Genomic DNA, 24,593 nt, shown 5'->3' with positions numbered 1-24,593 from the left:
GTCATAAGTACTTTGAGGTAGAAAAGTTATTGCATATATATTGGCTATGAATGATACAGATGTTGGGTATAATAGCTTTAAGAAATTTGTGAAAGCCATTATTTAGCATTTTTTGCTGGTGAGCTTCTTCTTCTTTAATGTTCATTTATTTTTGAGAGAGAGAGAGAGAGAGAGAGAGCATGAACGGGGCAGGGGGCAGAGGCAGAGAGGGAGACGCAGAATCTGAAGCAGGCCCCAGGCTCTGAACTGTCACCACAGAGCCCACCGCTGGGCTCAAACTCCAGAACAGTGAAATCATGACCCAAATCAAAGTCGGATGCTCCACTGAGTGAGCCACCCAGGTGCTCCTGATGAGCTTCTTTCCTTTGTATTTCTTATTGTTCTGTCTCATCTCACAATATCTAAATTAAGATATATTTTTTCTTTATTAGAATAATTAATTAATAATCGAGATCCTTTACTACCCAACCAACCAGGGAGAGTCATGTCATCACCCTGTTCTTTATAGTATTTATTTTAAAAAATCAAAGGATGTTAGACCCTTCCTCCTCAGATTAGGGTCCTCATCCAGTGGTGCCTTCTGTTAATTCATGTGCAATGCAGAATCACAGGGCCCACCACAGATGACTGAATTATAATCTATATTTTCACATCACCCTCAAGTGATTCACATGTCCATTAGAATTTGGAATCACTGTTCTAGATGACTTTGAAGTTGCATTCTGCCAAAAATGTGGTATATCTACCATAGGGGCCTATTTACTTTGTAGACTCATTTGTAGTATAAATATGTTATTGACGTTAGATATATGTAATGAATATGCTGATAACTATGGAGATAGTATTTCTTTTGGAGAGTGTAAAAATGTGACACATGAAGATGGAGACAGAGGACATTCTTTCATAACAAAATGCAAAGAGTCCACTTAGACTGCTTTCAAAATCTGCTTCTCAAGTTAGATTTTAGTTACCACCATGTTTGACAATAAGAGCTCCCAGTTGATCTTCTAATTTATAGATTCTGTCCTCAAAAAGAAGCATTCAGAAATAGATTACAAGAATTATTTTTATAGCCTTTTATTTCATGGTAACATAAGTGGAAAATTATGGTCTTAATGACAAAGAGAAGCATATTTTGCATACCTGAAATTAAAAAAAATGGACTTATCAATGTTATTTACTGCATAGTAAAAATAATCACCATCATCAATATTTTTTCTGTCATTCAGTTATTCTTTTTTTAATGTTTGTTTATTTATTTATTTATTTATTTATTTATTTATTTATTTTGAGAGAGACAGAGAGCCTGAAAGCACGCATGAATGAGGGGAAGGGTTAAAGAGAGAGGGAGAGAGAGAATCCCAAGCAGGCTACATGCTGTCAGTACGCAAACCAATGCAGGGCTGGATCCCACAGTGAGATCCTGACCTGAGCTGAAATCAAGAGTAGGATGCTCAACTGACTGAACCACTCACATGCCCCTCAATTATTTTTGATAACAATTTAATTTGTAAGGTTTATTTAATTCCAGTTAGGTGATGGGAATTAAGGAGTGCATTTGTTGTCATGGGCACTTGGTGTTGTATGTAAGTGATGGATCAGTCAGTTCTATACTTGAAACTAATATCATATTGTATATTGACTACCCAGAATTTAAAGAATTCCTTTTAAAAAATAACTAGTTTTTCAAAATGATTTTCTGCTTTTAGCCTGTTCTAAACTTTCCAAATGAGTATCAAGAGGACACAGAAAGCAGTTGCTTTAAATGCATTGTTAATAGGGAAATACTTTCTGGTGTGAAGAATGTATCACATTAATAATGTTAATGAGTTTTTCAAGGTCAGAGAAGACAAAAATCCTTTTACACTGATTTAATTTTTATAGTTTACTTCTGAGTATTATTTTTGAAGTCAGAGCTTATAAATTAGAAGACCAATTCAAAAGCTATAACTGTCAAAGAAGAGTGACTAGAACCTACAATTGAGACACAAAGGCAAAAAGAAAAAAAAAATACATGTTTTCCTTTAAGGACCAGGCAGAAAGAGTCTAGTTATAAAGTAGTGAATTGTGAATTCAATACGAAATGGGTATCCTTTTGTGCATTTAACTTTTTTTTTAATTTTTTTTAAACGTTTATTTATTTTTGAGACAGAGAGAGACAGAGCATGAACAGGGGAGGGGCAAAGAGAGAGGGAGACACAGAATCTGAAATGGGCTCCAGGCTCTGAGCTGTCAGCACAGAGCCAGACGCGGGGGTCAAACTCACAGACTGTGAGATCATGACCTGAGCCGAAGTCAGACGCTTAACCGACTGAGCCACCCAGGCGCCCCAAACTTTTTTTAACATTTATTTATTTTTGAGAGACAAAGAAAGGCAGAGTGTGAGTGGGGGAGGGGCAGAGGGAGAAGGAGACCCAGGATCTGAAGCAGGCTCTGGGCTCTGAGCTGTCAGCACAGAGCCCGACGGGGAACTCCAACTCACGAACCATCACGAATCGTGAGATCATGACCTGAGCCTAAGTTGTACGCTTAACCAACTGAGCCACCTAGGTGCCCAGCCCTTTGTGCATTTAGATGTAATCTATGGTTGTGCTGGGGCATATCCAGATTAGGATGATGAAGGTCCAAAGATTGGATTTGAATCTCGGATCTGAACTATAACTATAGGTGCAATCTTTATGAAAATGATAAAATGTTCTGTGCTCAAGTTTCTTCAAACACTAATTGGTTATAATAGCACATATTATTAAATTTTTATTAAATTGTATTAAATTGTTATTAACACAGCTCCAAGTACAGAACAGGCACTCAACATATGTGAGACTGTCAGTCTGCATTCAATTATTGAAGCACGATCATTAATTCTGTTCTTTTAATTTCTCTAGGACAGTGTGATTGGATAAAAACCCTCTACTGTGTGGTTTCTAGTTACTGGTATTTCTTCCTACTTCCTCAATGGGCACAGACAATGCAACTCACTCCCAGGATTTCCTCTTGGTGGGCTTTCCTGGGTCCCAGGGCCTTCAGCTATCTCTCTTTATGCTTTTTCTGGTGATGTACATCCTCACAGTGAGTGGTAACATGGCTATCTTGATGTTGGTGAGTACCTCCCACCAGCTACATACCCCTATGTACTTCTTTCTGAGCAACCTCTCTTTCTTGGAGATTTGGTATACCACAGCTGCAGTCCCCAAAGTCCTGGCCATCCTTCTGGGGAGAAGCCAAACCATATCATTTACTGGATGTCTTTTGCAGATGTACTTTGTTTTTTCATTGGGCTGCACAGAGTACTTTCTCCTGGCAGCCATGGCTTATGACCGCTATTTGGCCATCTGCTATCCTCTACACTATGGGGCCATTATGAGTAGTCTGCTCTCAGCACAGCTAGCCCTGGGATCCTGGGTGTGCGGTTTCCTAGCCATTGCAGTGCCCACAGCCCTCATTAGCACCCTGCCCTTCTGTGGTCCCCACACTATCAACCACTTCTTCTGTGACATTGCACCCTGGATTACCCTGGCTTGCACCAGCACGCAGGCAGTGGAACTCGTGGCCTTTGTGATTGCTTTTGTGGTCATCCTGAGCTCATGCCTCATCACTCTAGTCTCTTATGTGTATATCATCAGCACCATTCTCAGGATCCCTTCAGCCAGCGGCAGGAGTAAAGCCTTCTCCACATGCTCTTCGCATATCACTGTGGTGCTGGTCTGGTACGGGTCCACGATCTTTCTTCATGTCCGTATCTCCATCAAAGAGGCCTTGGATCTGACCAAAGCCGTGCATGTCCTGAACACCATGGTGACTCCAGTTCTAAACCCCTTCATCTACACTCTCCGTAACAAGGAAGTAAGAGAAACTCTGCTGAAGAAATGGAAGGGAAAATAAACTGCCCCCAATAGAACAGATCTCTGTAAATATCTCCCTTTGTCTCCAAGTAAGAATATGGAAGGAAAATACAAATGTTCCTTGATACAGAGAGAGAAAAGAAACTGAAGGAATAAAATAAACTACATATACTTGCTCTACTTTTTTTATAAGTTTATTTTTAAGTTAATTTATTTATTTTCAGAGAGAGAGAGAGAGAGAGCACACAGGTGAGGGGTGGAGAGAGAGGAGAGAATTCCAAGCAGGCTCTGCACCAGCAACAGAAACCTACAGATCCAGATGCAGGGCTCAGACTCACTAATCACTGATGAAGTGGGATTATGACCTCAGCCTAAATCAACAGGTCTAGGCTGAATCTACAGAGTCACCAAGTATCCGGGTCTACTTTTTCCCCCCCTAGAACCTGTTTACTTATTTATTTATTTATTTTTAATATGAAATTCATTGTCAAACTGGTTTCCATACAACACCCAGTGATCATCCCAACAAGTGCCCTCCTCAGTGCCCATCACCCACTTTCCCTTTCCTCCCACTCCCCATCAACCCTCAGTTTTTTCTCAGTTTTTAAGAGTCTCTTATGGTTTGCCTCCTTCCCTCTCTAACTTTTTTCCCCTTCCCCTAGCCCATGGTCTTCTGTTAAGTTTCTCAGGATCCACATAAGAGTGAAAACATATGGTATCTGTCTTTCTCTGTATAGCTTATTTCACTTAGAATAACACTCTACAGTTCCATCCACATTGCTACATATGGCCATATTTCATTCTTTCTCAAGGCCAAGAGGTATTCCATTGTGTATATAAACCACAATTTCTTTATTCATTCATCAGTTGATGGACATTTAGGCTCTTTCCAGAATTTGGCTATTGTTGAAAGTGCTGCTATAAACATCGGGGTACAAGTGCCCCTATGCATCAGCACTCCTGTATCCTTTGGATAAATTCCTAGCAGTATGATTGCTGGGTCATAGGGTAGATTTATTTTTAATTTTTTGAGTAACCTCCATACTGTTTTCCAGAGTGGCTGCACCAGTTTTCATTCCCACCAACAGTGTAAGAGGGTTCCCGTTTCTCCACATCCTCGCCAGCATCTATAGTCTCCTGATTTGTTCATTTTAGCCACTCTGACTGGCGTGAGGTGATATCTGAGTGTGGTTTTGATTTCTATTTCCCTGATGAGGAGCGACTGAGCATCTTTTCATGTGTCTGTTGGCCATCTGGATGTCTTCTTTAGAGAAGTGTCTATTCATGTTTTCTGCCCATTTCTTCACTGGATTATTTGTTTTACAGGTGTGGAGTTTGGTGAGTTCTTCATAGATTTTGGATAACAGCCCTTTGTCTGATATGCCAATTGCAAATATCTTTTCCCATTCTGTTGGTTGCCTTTTAGCGTTGTTGATTGTTCCCTTTGCAGTGCAGAAGTTTTTATCTTCGTGAGGTCCCAATCATTCATTTTTGCTTTTAATTCCCTTGCCTTTGGGGATGTGTCAAGTAAGAAATTGCTGCAGCTGAGGTCAGAGAGGTTTTTTCTGCTTTCTCTAGGGTTTTGATGGATTCCTGTCTCACGTTCAGGTTCTTCATCCATTTTGAGTTTATTTTTGTGAATGGTGTAAGAAAGTGGTCTAGTTTCATTCTTCTGCATAATGCTGTCCTTTTCTCCCAGAATCATTTGTTAAGCAGACTGTCTTTTTTCCATTGGATATTCTTTCCTGCTTTGTCAAAGATTAGTTGGCCATCCTTTTGTGGGTCCATTTCTGGAGTCTTTATTCTATTCCATTGGTCTATGTGTCTGTTTTTGTGCCAATACCATGCTGTCTTGATGATTACAGCTTGGTAGTAGAGGCTAAAGTCTGGGATTATGATGCCTCCTGCTTGGTCTTCTTCTTCAATATTATTTTGGCTATTCGGGGTCTCTTGTGTTTCCATACAAATTTTAGGTTTGCTTGTTCTAGCTTCGAGAAGAATGCTGGTGCAATTTTGATTGGGAATGCATTGAATGTGTTGATAGCTTTGAGTAGTATTGACATTTAAACAATATTTATTCTTCCAATTCATGAGCATAGTTTTTTTTCCATTTCTTTGTATCTTCTTCAATTTCCTTCATAAGCTTTCTATAGTTTTCAGCATACAGATCTTTTACATCATTGGTGAGGTTTATTCCTAGGTATTTTATGCTTCTTGGTGCAATTGTGAATGGGATCAATTTCTTTATTTGTCTTTCTTTTACTTCATTATTAGTATATAAGAATGCAACTGATTTCTGTACATTGATTTTGTATCCTGCGACTTTGCTAAATAATGTACCAGTTCTGGCAGACTTCTGGTGGAGTCTATCGGGTTTTCCATGTAGAGTATCATGTCATTTGCAAAAAGTGAAAGCTTGAATTCTTTGCCAATTTTGATGCCTTGATTTCCTTTTGCTGTCTGATTGCTGATGCTAGCACTTCCAACACTATGTTAAACAACAGCGGTGAGAGTGGACATCCTTGTCGTGTTCCTGATCTCAGGGAAAAAGCCCTCAGTTTTTCCCCATTGAGAATGATATTAGCTGTGGGCTTTTCATAAATGGCTTTTATGATGTTTAAGTATGTTCCTCCTATCCAGACTTTCTTGATGGTTTTTATTAAGAAAGAATGCTGAATTTTGTCAAATGTTTTTTCTGCATCAATTGACAGGATCATATGGTTCTTTTCTTTCCTTTTACTAATGTGGTGTATCACATTGATTGATTTGCAAATGTTGAACCATCCCTGCAGCCCAGTAATGAATCCTACTTGATCATGGTGAGTATTTTTTTATATGCTGTTGAATTCAATTTGCTAGTATTTTATGGAGAATTTTTGCATCCATATTCATCAGGGATATTGGCTGTAGTTCTCTTTTTTTCCTGGGTCTGTGTCTGGCTTAGGAATCAAAATAATGGTGGCTTCATAGAATGAGTCTGGACGTTTTCCTTCCTTTTCTATTTCTTGGAACAGCTTGAGAAGGATAGGTATTATCTCTGTTTAAAAGTATGGTAGAATTCCTCAGCAAAGCCATCTGGTCCCAGACTCTTATTTGCTGGGAGATTTTTGATTACTGATTCCAATTCTTCACTGGTTATGGGTCTGTTCAAGTTTTCTATTTCTTCCTGTTTGAGTTTTGGAAGTGTGTGGGTATTTAGGAATTTGTCCATTTCTTCCAGGTTGTCCAGTTTGCTTGGCATATGATTTTTTATTGTATTCCCCAAGAAACGTTTGTATTTCTGAGGGATTGGTTGTAATCATTCCATTTTCATTCATGATTTTACCTATTTGGGTCATCCCCCTTTTCTTTTTGAGAGACTAGCTAGAGGTTTATGAATTTTGTTTATTTTTTTAAAAAAACCAACTTTTGGTTACATTGAACTCTACTGTTTTTGTTTTTGTTTTTGTTTTTGTTTTAGATTCTATGTTGTTTATTTCTGCTGTGATATTTATTATTTCTCTTCTGCTGGGTTTGGGGTGTCTTTGATGTTCTGCTTCTATTTCCTTTAGATGTACTGTTAGATATTGTTGGGATTTTTCTTGTTTCTTGAGATAGGCCTGGATTACAATGTATTTTCCTCTCAGGACTGCCTTCACTGCATCCCAAAGCATTGGGATTGTTGTGTTTTCATTTTCATTTGTTTCCATATATTTTTTAGCTTCTTCTCTAATGGCCTGGTTGACCCATTCATTCTTTAGTAGGGTATTCTTTAATCTCCATGCTTTTGGAGGTTTTTCAGGCTTTTTCCTGTGGTTGATTTCAAGCTTCATAGCATTGTGGTCTGAAAGTGTGCATGGTATGAACTCAATTCTTGTATACTTATGAAGGGCTGTTTTGTGGCCCAGTATGTGATGTATCTTGGAGAATATTCCATGTGCACTCGAGGAAAAAGTATATTCTGTTTCTTTGGGATGCAGAGTTCTAAATATATTTGTCAAGTCCATCTGATCCAATGTATCTTTCAGGGCCCTGTTCCTTTATTAATCCTGTGTCTAGATGATCTATCCATTGTTGTAAGTGGGGTATTAAAGTCCCCTGCCGTTTCCACATTCTAATCAATAAGGTTGCTTATGTTTGTGATTAATTGTTTTATATATTTGGAGGCTCCTGTATTCAGCACATAGACATTTAAAATTGTTAGCTCTTCCTGATGGATAGACCCTGTAATTATTACATAATGCCCTTCTTCATCTTTTGTTACAGCCTTTCATTTAAAGTCTAGTTTGTCTGATGTAAGTATGGCTACTCCAGCTTTCTTTTGACTTCCAGTAGCATGATGGATAGTTCTCCATCCCCTATATTTCAGTCTGAAGGTGTCTTCAGTTCTAAAATGAGTCTCTTGTAGGCAGAAAATACATGGGTCTTGTTTTTTTATCCATTCTGGAAACCCTATGTCTTTTGGTTGGAGCATTTAGTCCATTTACATTCAGTGTTATTATTGAAAGATATGGGTTTAGAGTCATTGGTTTTAGAGCCTGTAGTATTCATGCTTTTAGTGATGTCTCTGGTATTTTGTGGTCCTTGCAAAATTTCACTCACAGAATCCCCCTTAGAAAAATTGTAGGGCTGGTTTAGTGGTGATGAATTCCTTCAGTTTTTGTTTGGGAAGACCTTTATCTTTCCTTCTATTCTGAATGACAGATTTGCTGGATAAAGGATTCTTGTCTGCATTTTTTTTTTTTTCTGTTCATTACATTGAAGTCTTTCTGACATTCCTTTCTGGCCTGCCATGTTTCAGTAGATAAGTCTGCTACAACCCTTAGGTGTCTACCGTTGTAAGTTAGGGCCTGTTTATCCCTAGCTGCTTTCAGAATTTTCTCTGTATCCTTGTATTTTGACAGTTTCATTATGATATGTCATGCAGAAGATCGATTCAAGTTACATCTGAAGGAAGTTCTCTGTGTCTCTTGGATTTCAATGCCTGTTTCTTTCCCAGATCAGGGAAGTTCTCAGCTATGAATTATTCAAGTACACCTTCAGACCCTCTCTCTTTCTCTTCTTCTTCTGGAATTCCTATGATATGGATACTATTCCATTTGATTGCATCATTTAGTTCTCTAATTCTCCCCTCATACTCCTGGATTTTTTTTAATCTCTCTTTTTCTCAGTTTCCTCTTTTTCCATAATTTTATCTTCTAATTCACCTATTCTCTCCTCTGCCTCTTCAATCCGTGCTATGACCACCTCCATTTTATTTTAGACCTCATTTATAACATTTTTAGCTCCTCATGAGTATTTCTTAGTCCCTTGACCTCTGTAACAATAGTTTCTCTGCTCTCCTCTATGCTTTTTTCAAACCCAGTAATTACTTTTATGACTATTATTCTAAATTCTTGTTCTGTTATATTGCTTAAATCGGTTTTGATCAATTTATTAGCTGTTGCTACTTCCTGGAGTTTCTTTTGGGGAGAATTCTTCCATTTAGTCATTTTGGGTAGTCCCTGTGGTAGCTCAAAACTGTAGGGCACTTCCCCTGTGCTGTCCTGAGAAACTTGTATTGGTAGTCAGGGCTGCAGTCAGATCCAATGTCTGCCCCCAGCCTATCGCTGTGGCCACAGTCAGATGGTGTGTACCTTATCTTCCCCTCTCCCATGGGCAGGACTCACTGTGGATGGTGTGGTCCCTGTCTGGGCTGCTTGCACACTTCCAGGCTTGTGGTGCTGCTTCAGTGGGATCTGACATATTAACCAGGGTGGATCTGCAAAGTGCACAGGGGCGGGAGGGGCAGGCTTGGCTCACTTTGCCATTGGTGGTCCCTTGTGGGAGGGGCCCTGCAGAACTGGGATGGAGGAAGGCCTGTTGGAGGGATGGATCCACAGAATCACTGCATTAGGTATTTGTGAGGTGCAAGCAAATTTGGTGATGGGAACTGGTTCCCTTTGGAATTTCGGCTAGAGGGTGGGAAAGGGAAATGTTGCTTTCCAGTGCCTTTTTCTCTAGCCAAGCTCTGTTCTTCTGGGACTCAACAACTTTCCCTCCAGGCGTCCTCTCACCCTCCCTGCTCTCAGAATGTAGATCTGTTGACTTTTAACATTCCAGCTGTTAAGTCCCACTGGCTATCCAAACTCATGCAGTCTGGCCCCTCCGCTTTTGCGAGCCAGACTTGGGGGGCTCTGTCTTGCCCGGTGGGCTATCCCTCCACCACCCCGGCTCCCTCCTGCCAGTCCATGTAGCACGCACCACCTCTCTGCCCCTCCTATCCTCTTCCGTGGGCCTCTTGTCTATGCTTGGCTCTGGAGTGTCTGTTCAGCTAGTCTTCTGGCGGTTTTCTGGTTTATTTAGGCCAATGTGGATGGAATCTAAGTGATCAGCAAGAGGTGAGCCTAGTGTCCTCCTATGTTGCCATCTTCCTCTCTGGAATCTCCTGGTCTACTTTTTTTATACATGACTGAAAATAGTTCTTAATTAAGCACTTGGATTTTTTGTTTGTTTGTTTTAAGAAAAAAAGTACACTGAGTTAGATGTGTCCTTGACTTTCATTTATAAAATGAGGTGCTCATGAGAAGGGTGTGTTACTAAATAAATTCTTGTTTCTTTTAAAGATTTCTTTGACCATATAAGTACAAAGTTTGAGAACTGTATTTGTGAAATATGAAGTATAAGAAATAGGGAAAGTTTGAATTAATAAAAAGAAAACTGAAATCAGAGTGTGCAATTATTTCAACATACTGTTTTCTGTATAAAGTACAGTAAAATATATATATATAAAAAGGATTATAATCATGTGTCACATTTGTTTTACAAGGATAATGTACAAAGCAATCTGATAAACAGGTAATGAAAAGTACAAAGTACATGAACAAGACTGCAGGAGGGTTTAAACAAAGCAATAGAAGTACCTTACAAAATGTTTTGTCCCTAGAAAAGAAAAACCCTAATTGTGATTGTTAGCATGTCACCAAATTTAGAATATCCAGTGGCTTCAGAGGAAATACAACTATTAGAAAATAATAATTGTGATAAGTATTTGACTTCCATCTGATCCCATCTCTTAGGGAGCAAAATACTTTACCCATCAAAGGTTCATTTCCATTTCCTTATCCTGTTTTCCATGGCTGTCTGATAGAGGCAGCAAACAGGAGCTTGACCTGCTGAAACAGTCTGGAGATATAATATTTCCTGTTCTGTGTTGGCTGACACCTGTACAAACAGGGGTGCTTCTCAAAGGAGAAAGTCCTATGAGACTGAGTATGAGCTACCTCTTAGATCCTGATTGTGCTATTTGAAATCTCTTTTGATTCCCACTCAAAAATGAGCTGGGGTAAGGATAGAACAAGAAGGCTATATATTTAAAAGGGATAGGAGGAAATATTTCATTGTGAGAGTCATAATATAAATTTTCAAAAACTATATCTATATTGAAAGTTTACTACATAAAGTACCATAATGAAATGATATACATGTGATCTGGCTTCCTTTATTTACTATGTACATGTGTTTATTAATATTTTGTTGAAGATATTATATTTGAACTTACAGTACTTATTTGTCATAGGGAGTTTTGTAGTTTTATTTTCTAGACTCCTTTGCATTTTGGTGCTCTTAATAATTAATAAAATTGTATTTTCTTCAAAAAATGTGTGAAATCTGTATTAATTCTTATTTAAAAAATTGGTAGAATTCTTCAGTGAGCCTGCATATTTTTTGACAAGAGTCTTTTTATTGTGTATTAAATATCTTCAGTGGTGTTGTTACTATTTCCATTACCTATTGCATCTTGATTGAATACTGTTAATGTTTAAAAAAACAACAACAACAACAACAACAAGCCAGGAATAGAGAAGAATGCAGAGACTTAGACAAAATTTCAAGATCAAGGAACTCATCACAAATGAAAGAACAAGCCACAGCCAGAGATCTAAGTGAAATCAACATAATTAACATGTCTGCTGGAGAATTTAAAGCATCAACCATAAGCATATTTGCTGGGATTAAGAGAATAATGGAAGATGTCCAGGAAGCCCTTATCACTGAGGAAAATAAAGTTAAAAAGAGTCAGTCAGAAGTGAAAAATGAAATAACTGAGATTGGATACAATAGTGATGCAATGCATACAAAACTGTAAGAAGCAGAACAGATAAGTGATGAAACAGACAAACTAATGGAAAATGATTAAGCTAAACAAAAGAGACAAGAATTATGGAGCATGGGAATAGATTCACAGAACTCAGTGACTCCATTAAATGTTATAACATACATATCATAGGAGTCCAAGAAGAACGGAGAGAAAATTTACTTGAGGAAAAAATAGCTTAAAACTACCTTATACTGGGAAAGGAAACAGACATCCAGGTCGAGGAGTCAGAGAGAACTTCCATCAAAATCAACAAAAGCAGGTCAACACCAAGATATACTGTAATTAAATTTGTAAAATATAGTGATAAAGAAAATATCTTAAGAGCAGCAAGACAGAAGACTTTAACTTACAAGGGAAGATCTTTCCACAGAAACTTGGCAAGCCAGAAAGGAGGTCATGATATATTCAATGTCGTGAATGCGGAAGAATATGCAGTCAAGAATACTCTATCCAGCAAGGCTATCATTCATAGTAGAAGGAGAGATAATTTCACAGAAAAGCAAAAACAGAGTCTATGAACACTATCCAGCCCTGAAATAAATATTAGAGGATTGTTTGAATGCAAAAAATAGACCCAGAGTGACAAAGGCAACAAAAGATCAAAAAAATCTCCAGAAACAATGACAAAAGAAGTAATAAAGTTGGACTAAATACATATCTATTAATAATTACTCTGAATGTAAATGGACTAAATACTCTAGTCAAAATCAGAATGGATATTTTAAAAGGCCCATCTATATGCTGCCTACAAGAGACACATTTTAGACCTAAAGACACCTGGAGATTGAAAATGATGTGATGGAACATTTATAATAAAAATGGATATCAAAAGAAACATGGACTAGCAATATGTATATCAGATTAACTAGCTTTTCTTTTTCTTTCTTTCTTTCTTTCTTTCTTTCTTTCTTTCTTTCTTTCACAGGCTCCACATTCGTCATGGAGCCCAACACAGGGCCCAGACTCATGACCCCCAGATGAAGACCAGAGCCAAAGACAAGAGTCATGCTCAACTGAGAGCCATCCAGGCACGTCAGTAAAACTAGAATTAAAAAAAAAATGAAACAAGAGATAAACAAGGAAACTATATCATAAAAAAGGGGACAATCTAAAAAGGAGATGTAAATATTGTAAATGTTTATACACTCAACAGGGAGCACCCAGATATATAAAACAACAGCAAACAAAAGGAACTAATTGATAATAGTACAATAATACTAGGGGACTTTAATACCCACTTACAACAATGAACAGATTATCTATATATAAAATCAACAAGGAAACAAGGTCTTTGATTGACACATTGGACCAGATGCACTTAACAGTCCCAATATACTCGGGACACTCCATCTTTAAACAGCAGAAAACACATTTTTTTTTAAACACACATGGGACTTTCTGCAGAATAGATTACATACTGGGTAACAAATCAGGCTTCAGCATGCACAAGAATATTGAGATAATACCATGAATATTTTCTGACCACAACACTATGAAACTTGAAGTCAACCTCAAGACAAAATTTGGAAAGAACACAAATACACAGGAGTGAAAAAGCATATTAAAATTAATATGCATATTAAAAGCATAAAAAAGCAAATTAAAAACCAAAAATGAGCCAAACAGGAAATCAAAGAAGAAACTAAATATACATGGAAATGAATGAAAATGAAAAATCATTGATCCAAAAACTTTGGGGTGCAGCAAAAGCAGTTTGAAGAGGGAATTTATATAACAATACAGGTCTAATGTAATAAGAAAGAAAAATCTCAAATAAATGATCTAACCTTACATCTACAGGAGCTAGAAAAATAACAACAAATAAAGCCTAAAGCCAGCAGAAGAAGAGAAATGATAAAGATTAAAGTATAAATATAACGCTATATAAACTTAAAACAAAAAGAGATCTATGAAACCCCAAGATGATTCTTTGAAATAATTGACAACCCCCTAGCCAAGCTTATCAAAAAGAAGAGAGAAAATACCCAAATAAATAATATCACAAATGAGAAAAGAGAAATAACAAACAACACCACAGAAACACATACAATTGTAAGAGAATATTATGAAAAATTACATGCCAACAAAATGGACAACCTGGAAAATTTGGACAAATTCCTAGGAACATACAAACTACCAAAGCTGAAGCAGGAAGAAGTAGAAAACCCATAACCATCAACGGTTATAAAGACCCATAATCAGAAAAAAATAAATAAATCAATAAATCAATAATCAAAAATCTCCTAACAAACAAAAGTTCAGGACCAGGTGGCTTCACAATTAAATTCTATCAAATATTTAAAGAAGAGGTTGGGCGCCTGGGTGACTCAGTTGGTTAAGCAGCCGACTTCGGCTCAGGTCATGATCTCACGATCTGTGAGTTCGAGCCCCGCGTCGGGCTCTGTGCTGACAGCTCAGAGCCTGGAGCTTGTTTCAGATTCTGTGTCTCCCTCTCTCTGCCCCTCCCCCGTTCATGCTCTGTCTCAAAAATAAATAAATGTTAAAAAAATTTAAAAAAATAAATAAAGAAAGAAGAGGTAATATCTATTCTTCTCAAAATATTCCAAAATAGAAAATGGAGGAAAACTTCCAAATTCATTCTATGAAGCCAGCATTACCCTGATACCAAACCCAGATAAAGACTCCACAAAAAAAAAAAAAAACAAACAAACAAACAAAAAAACAAAAAAAAAAAACAAAAAAAAAACAAAAAAACTACAGGCCAATATCCATGATGAGTATGGATAATAAACTTCTTAATAAAATACTAGCAAGCCAAATCCAACAGTACATTAAGAATCATTTGCCACGATGCAGTGGGATTTATTCCTGGGCTGTAAGGGTGGTTTGGTATTCACAAATCAACATGATGTTAATAAAGAAAGGATTAGAACCACATTATTCTCTCACTAGATGAAGAAAAACATTTCAAAAGGACAACATAGGTTCATGAGGAAAACCCTTAACAAAGTAAGATTGAGGGAACATACTTCAACCTAATACAGCTGTATACAAAAAAAAAAAACAAAAAAAAACAAAAAACAAAACAACAACAACAACAACAAAAACAGCTAATATTATCCTCAATAGAGTAAAACCGACAGCTTGTCCTATAAATTGAGAAACTAGACAAGGATGTACACTCTCACCACTGTTATTTAACATAGTACTGGAAATCCTAGTCACAGTGATCAGACTACAAAAAGAAATAAAAGAAATCCACATTGACAAGGAAGAAATCAAACTTTCACTATTTGCAGATTATATGACACTCTATATAGAAAATGTGAGACTCCATCCAAAATTTTCTAGAACATATACATGAACTGAATGAACACACAGTATACAAAGTCAATGTGCAGAAATCTGTTGCATCTCTATACATCAATAATAAAGCAGCCAAAATAGAAATCAAGGAATCAACCCCACTTACAATTGTACCAAGAAAAAAAACAAACATGATATTGAGGAATAAAGGTAACCAAAGAGGTAAAAGACCTGCATTCTGAGAATTATAAAACACTGATGACAGTAATGGAAGAGGACATAAAAAAATGGAAAAACATTCCATGATCATGGATCAGAGGAACAAACACTGTTAAAATGCTGATAGTTCCCAAAGCAGTCTAAACATTCAAAGTAGACCCAATCAAAATACCTAGAACATTTTTCACAGAGCTGGAACAAACTATCCTAAAATTTGTATGGAACCACAAATGACCATGAGTAGTCAAAGCAATCTTGAAAAACAAAAGCAAAGTCGGAAGCATCACAATTACAGACTTCAAGTTATATTACAAAGATCTAGTGATGAAGACAGTATGGTACTAGCATAAAAATAGACACATAGAACAGAAACCTCAGAAATCACATAACTGTATGGCCAGTTAAGCTATGACAAAGAAAAAAGATATCTAATGGAAAAAGACAGTCTTTTCACAAAAATGGTGCTGGGAAAACTCCACAGTAACATAGTGTAGCCACTCTGGAAAACAGTATGGAGGTTTCTTAAAAATTAAAAATATTACTACCCTACAATCCAGCAATTGCACCACTAAGTATTTATCCAAAGGATACAAAAATGCTAACTCGAAGGGGCACATGTACCCCAATGTTTACAACAGCACTATCAACAATAGCCAAATTATGGAAAGAGCCCAAATGCCAAATGTCCATCAACTAATGAATGGATAAAGATATATGTCCATATATACTGATGAATGCATTCATTCATCAGTATATATGGATATACAGGAATATCATACAGTGAATATTATTCAGTATATATACATATATAATATTATTCTGTGATCAGAAAGAATGAAATCTTGCCATTTGCAACAAATTGGATGGAACTAGAGTGTATCATGCTAAGCAAAATAAGTCAGTCAGAGAAATACAAATACATAATTTCACTCATATCACTCATGTGGAATTTAAGAAACAAAACAGATAATAATAGGGGAAGGAAAGGAAAAATAAGAAAAACAGAAAGAGAGGCAAACCATAAGAGACTCTTAAATACAGAGAACAAATTTAGGATTGATGGCGTGAAGTTGGGTGGGGGGATGGGCTAAATGGGTGATGGGCATTAAGGAGGGAACTTGTTTGAATGAGCACTGGGTGTTTTATGTAAGTGATGACTCACCGGGTTCTATTCTTGAAACCAATACTACACTGCATGTTAACTAACTTGAATTAAAAAAAAATAAATTATGTACTCTAAAAAATAAAATAATAATAATAAAAGAATAATAGTGGACTACTTTCTTACCCTATACACAAAAATAAATTAAAATATATTAAAGTTCTAAATGTGAGACATGAAACCATTAAAATCCTAGAAGAGAACACAGTAAGTATTATCTTTCGTTAAAAAATGTTTATTTATTTATTTTGAGAGAGAAAGAGAGTGTGCAAGCAGGGGAGGGGCAGAGAGAAAGAGGAGAAAGAATCCCAGACACTGAACTAAACACTTTTAGTTCAGAATCCAACATGGGGCTTCAACTCATGAACTGTGAGATCATAACCTGAGCTGAAACCAAAAATGGGATTCTTAACCAACTGAGCCACTCAGGGGCCATAACAGTAACCTCTTTGAAATCACCTGTAGTAATTTCTTACTAGATACATCTCCTGTGGCAAGGGAAAGAAAAGGAAAAACAAACTACTGGGATCCTCAAAATAAAAAAAAGTTTCTGCACAGCGAAGGAAACCATTAACAAAAGTAAAGACAGCCTTTGGAATGGGAGAAGATATTTACAAATTACATGTCTAATAAAGGGTTAGTATCTAAAACACACAAAGAACTTATAAAACTCAACACTCAAGAATCATAATCCAATTAAAATTGGACAGAAGACATGAATAGACCTTTTTCCAAAGAAAACATACACACGACCAACAGACACATGAAAAGATGTTCAACATCACTCATTACCAGGGAAATACAAATCAAAACTACAATTAGATACCACCTCACACCATTCAGAATGGTTAAAATCAACAACAAAATAAACAATAGGTATTGGCAAGAATGTGGGAAAAGGGGATCACTCTTGCACTGTTGTTGAGAGTGCAAATTGGTGCAGCCACTGTGGAAAATGGTATGGAGTTTCCTCAAAAAGTTAAAAATAGAACCACCCTATGATCCAGCAACTTCCTACTTGGTATTTACCCAGAGGATACTAAAGTACTAATTTGAAGGGATGCATTAAACCCTGATATTTATAGCAGGATTATCCACAATAGCCAAATTATGGAAAGAACCTAATGTCCATTGACTGATGAGTGGATAAAGAAGATATGGCCTACATGTACGCACAATGGGATATTACTCAGCCAAAACAATAATGAAACCTTGTCATTTGCAATGATGTACCTGGGGCTATACAGTAATATGCTAAGCAAAATAAGTCAGTCAGTTAAATGCAAATACCTTATGATTTCACTCTCATGTGGAATTTAATAACAAAACAAATGAGCATAGGGAAAAAAAGAGAGGCAAACCAAGAAGTAGCCTCTTAACCATAGATACAAGCTGCTAATTATCAGAAGGTAGGTAAGTGAGGGGACAGGGATTAAGGAATGCACCTGTTGTGGTGAGCACAGGGTGTTGTATGAAAGATTTGAATCACTGATTTGTGCACCTGACACTGTATGTTAAATAACTGGAATTTTTAAATTTTTAAATGCTTACTTATTTTTGAGAGAGAGCTTGAACAAGGGAGGGAGGGCAGAGAGAGAGGGACACTGACTCTGTAGCAGGTTCCAGGCTCTGAGCTGTCAGCACAGAGCCCAGTGAGGAGCTCCAACTCACAAACCGTGAGATCATGACCAGAGCCGAAGTTGGATGCTTAGCCAACTGAGCCACCCAGGTGCCCCTTAAATAACTAGAATTTTAATTAAAAAAGAAAAAACTTTAAAAAAATGAAGTAAAATAATTCATACCAGAGTGGTATTAGTGAGGGATATGTGAAATATATAGATGAAGAGGATTAAGAATACACATGATGAGCACTTAGCAATGAGATATAGAATTTTTGAATCACTATATTTTACACTATTTTAAACTAATATAACATTGTATGTTGACTGTACTGGAATTCAATAACAAAACCAAGCTAAAATATAAAATAAAATAAAGTAAAATAAAATAAAATAAAATAAAATAAAATAAAATAAATAAAAATGAAATGAAATGAAACGAAACGAAACGAAACGAAATAAAAAGCCATTCAAGGTTGCAAACAAACTTCCTCAGGTAATTTTCACTCTTTGGTCAAGGATCAAATTTAGGTCCATATTTAAATAATGCCCTTAACTCAGAGAGGATCCCCACAAGTTTTCTGAAGAATTGAGAATCATTATCAGGGTCTATGACTCTAGGCTGCTAAGTCCTTATCAGCTGGTTCACATATTGGTAGGGCCTGGCAAAGTTAAAAAAAATGGCTGTGAGAAGAATCCCGAGGATAACATTGGAAAGCCAATATGGTCCTTTCATAAAACAGAAAAAGCTTGCAAAATAGCAACTGATCTTGTAAAAACCATTCCTAGAGTCTTCTTTGTCTGAATTGATTGAACTCATATTTGAACATGCAAATAAAAGAAGAAGGAATTTTTGGCAGACTTTAAAGACCATCTGGAAGCTGTGTTTCTATGACATTCTGGGTTGATACAATAATTGAGGTCACCCAAACTGTTCTTGCTGCACCGTTTTTAAATGTATTATCTCCTAAAGTTACTGGATTGAGAAAAAGACAAAAAAATGGAATCAAAGGCCACCAGTCTGACTGAACTCATAACCATAGGTGGGCACTTACAGAGAACTTTCAAATAAGACAACAGACTAAAATTCATCAAGCTATTGACCTTACACCTATAACGTTTCCAAAGTCAGTCCCCTATATTAATACTTAAGCTTTCCACATCTCATTCCTCTATGGGTCTTACATCAAAATGCTGGCCTAGCGGTGGATGCCTCATTTGCAATCAACTAGAACACTGAGAAAAGGATTGTCCTCCAAGATTTTATGCAACTTCTTTCACATCAACTGAAGTGTACCCATATCTATCCCCTTAGTTGGGACCCAATATGGGCCATTGTAGAGTTAAAAGGATTCCAAGGTGTTCCCCAGTAAATTGCTACCAGTTTTTCACTTATATAGCTAAGAGGAAATTATAATTAAAATTAATGGGAAAACTTGCCAGAATCCGGTAGATACCAAAGCTATTCTCTCTAATTTAAACTATAATTTAAAAAATTTAGGACAAAAAATCCCCTGGAGTAAAGAAATTTTCAGAAAAGAACATATAACAATTCAGAGAGAGTTTCTATATCAACCAGTATAAAGAACTCTGGGACATTTCACAGAAAATAACATTCCTTTTGCCGTGTAACACAAGTTCAGTCAATCCATTAATTAGGTAGAAATCTCTACATTTAAAGTGCTAATATATTTTGACCCCATTAGATACCTCACCTTGAAACTTCCCATAGAACATAAACTTGATCTATTATATTCCTTATGATCTATTCTTGACATAAAAGAAGAATGATTCCAATAGATCTCCCTAATTTAACTAAGGCAACCAAAACTCTATGGGCTACTTCTAATACTGGCATTAAGAGAATTAAAAAAAATGCACAGCCTATTCAAATCCAAAGAGACACAACTAAATTTCTTCCTCAATTGCCTTCATATCCATTAAAGTCTGAAGCCACACAAGGCTTTACGCCAAATGCTAGAAGACCTAATTGTCTGGGGGCTAATCATTCCCTATACCAACTCTCGTAACACACTAATTTCACTGGTTGTTAAACCTAATGGGTAGGAATGGTAATTTTTTTCAGACTTAACAACTAGTAACAAGAGAATTATTCCCCTTTCTCAGTTGTTCCAAATCCAAACACCCTTGTAACAAGTTCCACCCAACACAGAAAAGATCATTGTTGTAGACCTATGTTCAGCTTTCTTAAAATCATTGCTGTAGATCCCAAGCTCCATTATCCACTTGTATTTACTTGAGACAATCAACAATATATCTGGACAGTCATGCTTCAAGGTTTCACTCAGGCCTTTTTATTTCTGGCAAGTATTGCACCAAGATTTAACCCTGGAAAATCAACCCTTTTACAATATGCATTCAGTTGCTAAATAGACATACATTAATATTTCATTCATTTATTTCATTTGTTAGGTGAAAAAAGACAGAAAATCTCTAAGGAACAATTACAATTATGTCTACATACTGTTATTAACTAGGTTATAATCTAAGCCCTGAAGGAATCCAGCTATCTCAAGAATAATTAAAGGAATCCAGGAATTTGCTAGGCCCTTAACTAAATGACCGTTTTGTGGATTCTTAGGCCTAGCTTGCTATTGCAGAGTATGGACTATTATGACTATTTCCTAATTTTTCTCTATTGGCTTCCCTACTTTATGTGCTTAAACTGAAGTCACTGAATACCTTCCTTAGGAAGATAAACATAAGCAGACCTTATAAATCTAAAACAAGGGGTGTCTGAATGGCACAATAGGTTGAGCATCTGACTCTTGATTTTGGTTCAGGTCATGATCTCACAGTTCATGGGATAGAGCCCCAAAATGAGCTCTGTTCTGACAGTGCAAAGCCTGCTTGGAATTATTTCTCTCCTTCTCTCCACTCCTCCCCAACTCATTGTTTTTCCTCTCTCTCTCACAAATAAATAAATAAAAGGCAACCAACGGAATGGGAAAAGATATTTGCAAATGACATATTGGACAAAGAGCTGGTATCCAAAATCTATGAAGAGCTCACCAACTCCACACCTGATAAACAAATAATCCAGTGAAGAAATGGGCAGAAGACATGAATAGACACTTCTCTACAGAAGACATCCAGATGGCCTACAGGCACATGAAAAGATGCTCAACGTCAGTCCTCATCAGGGAAATACCAATCAAAACCACACTAAGATACCACCTCACACCGGTCAAAGTGGCTAAAATGAACAATCAGGAGACTATAGATGCTGAAGAGGATGTGGAGAAATGGGAACTCTCTTGCACTGTTGGTGGGAATGCAAACTGGTGCAGCCACTCTGGAAAACAGTGTGTAGGTTCCTCAAAAAATTAAAAATAGATCTACCCTATGACCCAGCAATAGCACTGCTAGGAATTTACCCAAGGGGTAGAGGAGTGCTAATGCATAGGGGCACTTGTACCCCAATGTTTATAGTAGCACTTTCAACAATAGCCAAATTATGGAAAGAACCTAAACATCCGTCAACTGATGAATGGATAAAGAAGTTGTGGTTTGTATGTACAGTGGAATACTACTTGGAAATGAGAAAGAATGAAATATGGCCATATGTAGCAATGTGGATGGAACTGGAGAGTGTGATGCTAAGTGAAATAAGCCATACAGAGAAAGACAGATACCATATGTTTTCACTCTTATGTGGATCCTGAGAAACTTAACAGAAGACCATGGGGGAGGGGGAGGAAAAAAAAGTGTAATTTGTATTTCCTTGATGATCAGTACTGAGCATCTTTTCATGTGTCTGTTGGTCTTCTATAGGTCTTTTTTTTTTTTTTTAATAATGACTATTAATCTCATATGTCCGTTTTTAACTGGATTATTGGTTTTTGCAGTGCTGAGTTTTATTTGTTCTTTATATATTTTGGATAGTGATCCTTTATCAGATATGTCATTTACAATTTTACTCTCTGAATCTGTAAGTTGCCTTTTAGTTGTGTTGATTCTTTCCTTTGTTTTGCTGAAGCTTTTTATTTTGATGTAATCCCAATAGTTTATTTTTGTTTTGGTTTCCCTTGCCTCAGGAGACATATCTAGAAAAAATTTGCTACAGCCCATGTCAACTAGGTTACTCTCTGTGTTCTCTAGGATTTTTATGGCTTCATAACTCATATCTAGGCATGTAAATTATTTTGAATTTATTTTTGTGTATGGTGTGAGAACGTGGTGTAGTCTCTTTTTTTTCAGTGACCTTATCTTTTTATTTTATTTTCACCTCTGTGATTCTATTTATTTTCTTATTTTTTTATTATTTTAATTAATATGAAATTAATTGTCAAATTGGTTTCCATACAACACCCAGTCCTCATTCTAACAGGTGCCCTCCTCAATACCCATCACCCACTTTCCCCTCCCTCCTACACTCAACAACCCTCAGTTTATTCTCAGTTTTTAAGAGTCTCTTACCGTTTGCCTCCTTCCTTCTCTGTAACTTATAATCACCTAAAATACATTAAAGAATTAAATGTCGAAACTGTAAAACTCCTAGAAAGAAAAAAAAAAAAACACTGAGGTAAACTCCTCCATATTGTTATCACTTATGATTTTGTAGATTTGATACACACAATACAGACAATAAAAGCAAAAAACAACTGAGTAGAGCTATATCCAAGTGAAGTTTCTTAACAGCAAAGGAAATAATCAACAAATGAAAAAGAACCTATAAAATGGGAGAAATATTTGCAAACCATTTTTATCATAAGGAGTTAATATCTAAAATATAAATGAATCTTGTACAAGTTAGTAGCAAAAACTAACAATAAATAATAACACAATTAAAATATGGGCAAAAGACTTGAATAGACATTTTCCCAAAGAAGACACTTATGGCCAACAGGTATATGAAAGGTGATCAACATAACTAATCACCAAGAAAATGGTAACCCAAACTTCAAGCAGATATCTCTTCACATTTGGTAGGAAGGCTATTATGAAAAAGTTACAAGTTTTATGGAGAGTGTGACAAAATAAGGAACCCTTGTACATTGTTGGTGGGAGTGTAAATTGGTACAACTATTATGGAGAACACTACAAAGTTTCCTCAAAATAATGAAGATAGATCTGCCCTATCATGTAGCAATCCCACTTTTGGATGGATATCCAAATAAAATAAAATTGATATGTTGATGAGATATGTGTCCTGATTCTTTGAAGCATTATTCACATTAGCCAAGATATAGAAACAACCTAAGTGTCCATGAATGAATGGATAAAGAAAACGTGTTGTATTTAAATAATGGAATAATATTTAAATTAATGGAATGGAAGTTTTTTTTTTTTTTTAAAGAAGGAAACTGCCATTTGTGACAACATGAATAGATCTACAGAGCATTATTCTGAGTGAAATAAGTCAGGCACATAAAGGCAAATATTGCATATTCTTATTTATATGTGGAATAAAAACAAAACGAAACAAAACAAAAACTATAAACAGTTGAACTCATAGTAACACCATATAACAATGGTTACCAGAGAGTGGTTGTTGGTGAAAAGAGGTACAAACTTTCAGTTATAATATACTGAAAATCTAATACAGAGCATGGTGAATATACTTAAATGATACTCTGTCATATACTTAGTATTTGGTAAAAGAGTAGATATCAGTTGTCCTCACCACATATACACAATACACAAAGTTAGCTACATGAGATGATGAATATGCTATTTAGCTTGATTGTAGTCAACAGATTACAGTGCATACATATATCAAAATATATAGTATACCCTAAATACATACAACCTTTGTCAACCATACCTCAATAAAGTTGAGAAAATGTATTTGTCATTATAATATTCTTATGCAAACAGTAGTTTCATGACTGTTCTTACAGATTTCCCAAGGAAAGGGAAATCATTTGTACAAACTTCTGGATATATTTTCCTCTATTTTTTAAGTTTACTTATTTATTTTGAGATAGAGACAACGTGAGTGGGGCAGAGGCACAGAGAGAGGGAGAGAGAGAGAATCCCAAGCAGCCTCCATGCTGCCAGCACAGAGCCCAATGTGAGACTCAAACTCACAAAACCATGAGCTCATGACCTGACCCCAAACCAAGAATTGGACACTTAACCTACTGAGCCACCCAGACACCCCTCTTTTTTTTCAAGTGCTTGTATTTGGACCCCAATCTCACCCATTCTCACAAAAGAAAGTAATTTTTAATGGCATTTTGATTCTTGGAAAAACATAATTATCTAATGTACAGGTTTTATAGTAGCTTATTTTAATGACTAAATAGCCAAAACATATTGCATTAATTTTATTAATAAATTACCCAATTACTCAAATGTAAAAAATGCAGGGAAGTCCTCATAAGAATACAAGCCTTTTT

General features: G+C 36.4%; 1 protein-coding gene across 1 annotated transcript; it reads left to right on the top strand.

Annotated features, from left to right (window-relative positions):
* The first annotated feature begins 2,955 nt into the window (after positions 1 to 2,955).
* On the top strand, positions 2,956 to 3,882 carry LOC109259555 (olfactory receptor 6F1). The gene has a single exon (XM_019437166.2). The coding sequence runs from the start codon at positions 2,956 to 2,958 to the stop codon at positions 3,880 to 3,882; it is 927 nt and encodes a 308-aa protein (XP_019292711.2).
* Positions 3,883 to 24,593: the final 20,711 nt, after the last annotated feature.

This window comes from Panthera pardus, unplaced genomic scaffold (assembly GCF_024362965.1).
Source record: "Panthera pardus isolate Hobbes unplaced genomic scaffold, ASM2436296v1 HiC_scaffold_1, whole genome shotgun sequence".
In the NCBI taxonomy this organism is placed as follows: Eukaryota; Metazoa; Chordata; class Mammalia; order Carnivora; family Felidae; genus Panthera; species Panthera pardus.
Note: the sequence above shows the minus strand (reverse complement) of the source record. Positions and strands in the feature narration are given on the sequence as shown.

What these genes read in the sequence shown, in the direction of transcription:
- LOC109259555 (XM_019437166.2), top strand. Translation starts at nt 2,956, where the DNA reads ATGGGCACAGACAATGCAACTCACTCCCAGGATTTCCTCTTGGTGGGC.